This window comes from Papaver somniferum, unplaced genomic scaffold (genome assembly GCF_003573695.1).
Source record: "Papaver somniferum cultivar HN1 unplaced genomic scaffold, ASM357369v1 unplaced-scaffold_160, whole genome shotgun sequence".
Lineage (NCBI taxonomy): Eukaryota > Viridiplantae > Streptophyta > Magnoliopsida > Ranunculales > Papaveraceae > Papaver > Papaver somniferum.
The window spans coordinates 1074432-1079307 of record NW_020625487.1 but is presented as its reverse complement, the minus strand read 5'-3'; the positions used below and the strand labels follow the sequence as shown (position 1 = coordinate 1079307).

Here is a 4876-nt window from a genome sequence, read left to right as displayed (position 1 = left end):
TTATTTTTTACATAGCTGACTCATGGATGAGATAGTCGATCAACAATTTTCACATCACTAAAAGGCCAGAGATCAACCTATACGAAATTGCATAAGCATCTAAATGTTTGCAATTTCATAAATAATGTCACAATAACCAAACAACCAAGAAATTATATTTAGAACGATGCAATAGCTTTCACGTGGTGAACATACCAAGGCCTCCTCCAATCGCGCGTAACCTTGTCGACTTATGGTATGTGGGGTGGTATGTTTTGCACGCTTCTCTTGCATTTTTAGTCTTTTGACCTGAAAAGAAAAATAGAGACAACATCATTCGACAGACATTAAAGTTTTTAGTACAAATATATAGTCATTCATTATAATAGAAAAACTTACTCTGAATTCAACAGAGTCTACATGTTTCAAAAATTCTTCCCACTTCCTAACTGTCATGTTCCTGGGCATTAACTTTTCCAGTCGTTTCTTTCTTCCCCTTGGAGCCAATCCAAAGCATCGATTACCAAACCAGCTTTCCTTGACCTTGCTTCTCTAAGATAAGCTCCCATTTTGCTGAAATAGTAGTCTTTGTAACACTCAGACACAATGAATCGGCTCTACAAATAAAAGTAAATAATTTTAATTAGAATACGCTATGAATTCAATAGTTGTTGACTAAACGAAAAGAGATAAAGAGTTATGAACTACCGTACCAAGACTATCTTCCATATGTTTTCTTTGGCTTCAATAGGGACACGTCTCCAATCCCTGAAAGTTAACGGAAGTTTCCGAACAAGCACCCTTAGTACACCGGCTAGTTGCACAGATGGATTGCCCATCGGCTGTTCATTAGTATTGAAGGAAACTGTTCTCTTCGGCTCAACAGAATCTAACTTCAATGCATGCATCTGGGTTGGGCCACGTGGAACATACTTTCTTTTCTTCGCTTCTTTTCCTTCTTCACCTTCCTCATTATCAGAACTATTACCATTCTCCAATTCAGGCTCATCATCATTACTATTATCATTTTCTTCTTCCACATCAGGCTCCACATGATTAGAGTTATCCTCTTCCACAGCTTTACGGGTACGTAGATTTTCCTCTTCCTCTTCTTCTTCCTCTTGCAAATCTGCGAGTGTGTCGTTTGGATCCCTAAGTTGAACATTCAGACATGTGCCTGTGCTGCTTGTGTCAAGTTTCCGCTTCACATTCTTTCGCCCCACTCCAGAATTTTCATCATCTCCCTTAGAGCTTTTAGATTGGGATTGCACATTCTTCTTCCTAGTAGCTTGTCTCTTTGTAGTGGGTGACGACAGTTCACTTTCCAGTTGTCGATGATGCTTTGAAGTTGTTACACATTTAGTTGGAGAAACAACAACACTTGGTTCTGTTAGCTTCCTATTCCTTGGTGTTCGCCTTAATTGCATTGTATTTGGAGATGGTTCAACATTATCTTCTGCTAACTTCTTGTTCCTTGGTGATGATCGCCTACTTTCAGGTGAAAGAGATGGTTCTGCAGACTTGGTTTTTGGCGGGGTTTGCAACTTTGAAGTGAGTGAAGCACTTTCGAATGGAGATGTTTTATCAGTTGGGGACTGTTGAGTGTTCTGCTTGTTTTTCATCTGCAAAAACTGTAGCTTAGTTAAAATGAGCAGTTAAAGTAGTTTGTTAAACTGAAATTGAGATGAAAAGTCTTTACCTTTATCGCAAACTTCTTTTTGTCCTTCATCTTTATCGTATCCTTGCTAGTCTGCAACTTTGAAGTGAGTGGAGCACTTTCATATGGAGATGCTTTATCACTTGACTTCTTGTTCCTTGGTGATGATCGCCTACTATCAGGTGTAAGAGATGGTTTTGCGGATTTGGTGTTTGTCGGGGATTGCAACTTTGAAGTGAGTGGCGGAGCACTTTCAGATGGAGTTGCTTTATCAGTTGGGGACTGTTGATTCTTCTGTTTGTTTTTCATCTGCAACAAAAATGCATAGCTTAGTTAAAATGAGAAGGTAAATAAAAAAAATCACTGAAATTGAGATGAAAAGCACTTACCTTTATCGCCAACGGCTTGGTCGGCTTCTTCTTTACTGCTTCCTTGCTAGTCTTCATTATTCCAGTTAAGCCTTGCAAAAACAGAATTCAATTATCAATGTGGCTCAAAAGCTAACACAAAACCATCATTTCATATCAAGAACATGAACTATTGTGCATATTATTATCATTTAAAATACTAACCAAAGCATGTGAATAAATCAGAGACCATCATCATTTCATACACACAATTTGAGTTGACACACTCTAGCAATATGCAGAGCCTGGTAATTACTGACCCACTCAAGTTGATATTATTATCATTTCATAGCATACTATTATCATTACCAAGGAAATAACATGATTATCATCAACTAAAGCATGTTAACAAATGAGTTGATTAGCATAAATGACACAACTGAACCCAATAGCTATATATCATGTTAAAGAAGCTATACTGACCTAAAAAAGAAGCTATACAGAACAAAATTGACCTAGCATATCAAATCCCTAAAATCATCATAAAAATCCTAACATATCAAATCCTATTAACAAATCAAATCAAAGGTAAGTCAATTTCATTCCTTTACTCTTAATCTATGTTTCTTAATCTCTTCTTCATGTATTCATCTCAGTAATTTCACAAAAAAAATGGATTCAAAAATCTTATTTTCTTCATCATCAACACCATTATCACTTGTTCTATCATACCCATCACTAAAACCCAGACTTTGAGTAAAAACCCATGTTTCAATTTCACTAAACAACACTTCAAAGACACAATTTCTGGGCCAAGCCCTTGAAAAAAAAGATTGGGTCTTTGAGTTTCAAAAAACTCCAATTCAGGCAAATAATTATTGTTGTTGTTAAGAGAAGAAAGGAGTTACCTTTTGATAATGTTATCCAAAGAGAAAAGAAACTTAAACTTGTATTAAAGATTAGGAATATATTAACTGGTCAACCTAACATATTGACAAACTAGCATATTGATGTTTTTTCAAAGTTGTTGTAGATAGTGATAAAAGGATTGTTTTAAGACTTGTGAAGGCAATGAATTTTTAGACTTAATAAAAATAAAGCAAATTAATTTTCAAAGAGTGATGTCAAGATTTAAAATGGACTAAGGCTCCGGATTCACTATTATTTCAAGTTGATTGGTTACAAAAATATTCATAATTATTATCTAGCTCTTTTTCCATTAAATCACTTATTAATCTATAAGGTGTCCAAATATTAAATTGTAATCCTTAAGCATGATTTATCAAAGAATTAATTCTAAGCATAAAACATCAAAATGATTCACAACTAATTAAGAAAACCATTTTTATCTCTTTTTTTTATTGATCCAAGTGAATTAAATAAAATAAATAATTAACAAATTATAAAAGAATTTACCAATCAAACATGAGTGAATAGCTCCTCCTTCGCCTCAGTCACCAGGTATTTTAGCCGCTCATCATGTTGGAAAACCTCTCAAAATGTTTCATTGATGCTCAAAAGTGTTTTACAATGAAGAGAAAGACAAGAAAATGATATAAAACAGGATTCTGCGACCCACAGAAGGTGTCCAGAATCAGCGATAGAGATGAAGTGCTGTTGTCGTTGGAAAACTATGACCCACGAACGATAGTCGTTGTCTTTGTTGGTAAACGACTGCCTTTGGTAGTCTGTTCTTCCTCTTCTTCTTCCTCCTCGAGCAGCAGCAGCAGCAGAACCAGAATCTCTGCAACTTCAATTTTCTTGCTCTGTAGTGCTCTAAACCTCTCCCTAAACTTTCTAGACCTTTCTCTGACCTCCAAGGACTCTATTTAAACCCGAAGCATGCATCGAATCTCCTCCATAACTCCACAAATCCTCGGCAGTGAAAGAAAATATTTTCGGATATTTTCTTTCATGTTTTAGCTTTTCACGCGTTTTCTCGGGTCCAGCACGCTCCAATTCGATTACACATGCTCCAACAGGTTTCTCGATGCATGAAACACGAGCAGAACACACACAAAATCTTCCAGAAGTCGTAGAGAAACTCTTTTGCATGTGTTTTACCTGTTTTGAGCCCGTGAATTGGCTAGCCAATTCTAGCCAAATTTGAGCTAAGAGAACACTCACAACAGATTGTCCATGTTAAATCACAACTTCTCACCAATTTTCAGCGATTGAATCGCACTAGAACACCTTCATTTTGCTGATTGAAAATCTGTCAGGAGTGAAAATGGTTTCCCGCCAAAACACGAATTTGAATGTTGAAGATGATATGCCCCTTATCCTGAACTGGGGTGCGAATAGCATATGCCTTGGGGGTGACCTGGGGGTGCCCCTTAGTAATTAGGTTACCCCTTATCCAAAAGCGAGAGTCCGAATAACACTTGTCCTCCGGGTGCCAAAATCAACTTTTCGAGCCGAATTTTCCAAAAATGTTTATTTCCTAAAAATACATAAAAACACAATATTAGTACAAAAATAGAGTTCCAACAATACAGACATTGAGGACAAAGTAGACACAAAAATGTGTCTATCACATATTAAATCCTATTAACAAATCATCAAAAATATCAAAGACCTAAAATCAAAGACCTAAAATTAAAAATCCCTAAAATTATCATTGACCCAATTTCAGTTTCATCTTGAAAACAACGAATCGTTAGTTGCATGTTAAGATCCATAAATTTCTGAGAGAAAAAAAAATTAAACCTAAGTTGCATACAATCCCTAAATCAAAAAAATGGAACAAACAGAGCTTTTTAATCTTAAGATATGGGAGTATTAGAGAGATTTACCGCTTGGTGAGAACTGAGAGTCCGAAAGATCGATCTTCTAAATAGTTAGGGTTTTCAGCTGAAGAGTTTGATAGTTTAGAGTTTGAGATTCAGTTGAG

General features: G+C 36.0%; 1 protein-coding gene across 1 annotated transcript; it reads right to left on the bottom strand.

Moving 5' to 3' along the window:
• Positions 1 to 446: 446 nt before the first annotated feature.
• LOC113337547 (TNF receptor-associated factor family protein DDB_G0272098-like) lies at positions 447 to 2082 on the bottom strand. The gene is made up of 4 exons (XM_026583209.1): positions 2026 to 2082; positions 1679 to 1945; positions 693 to 1601; positions 447 to 596 (listed from the first exon to the last, which is right to left on the bottom strand). Exons 1-4 carry the CDS (start codon positions 2080 to 2082, stop codon positions 447 to 449), a joined length of 1383 nt encoding a protein of 460 aa, XP_026438994.1.
• Between the last annotated feature and the right edge of the window lie 2794 nt (positions 2083 to 4876).

Excerpts from the sequence above, each read along its gene's own strand:
- LOC113337547 (XM_026583209.1), bottom strand. The coding sequence starts at position 2,082 with ATGAAGACTAGCAAGGAAGCAGTAAAGAAGAAGCCGACCAAGCCGTTG. Across the intron at positions 1,602-1,678 it reads AAAAGAAGTTTGCGATAAAG|ATGAAAAACAAGCAGAACAC; the intron begins GTAAAGACTTTT and ends CAGTTTTTGCAG. Across the intron at positions 597-692 it reads ACATATGGAAGATAGTCTTG|AGCCGATTCATTGTGTCTGA; the intron begins GTACGGTAGTTC and ends TTTTATTTGTAG.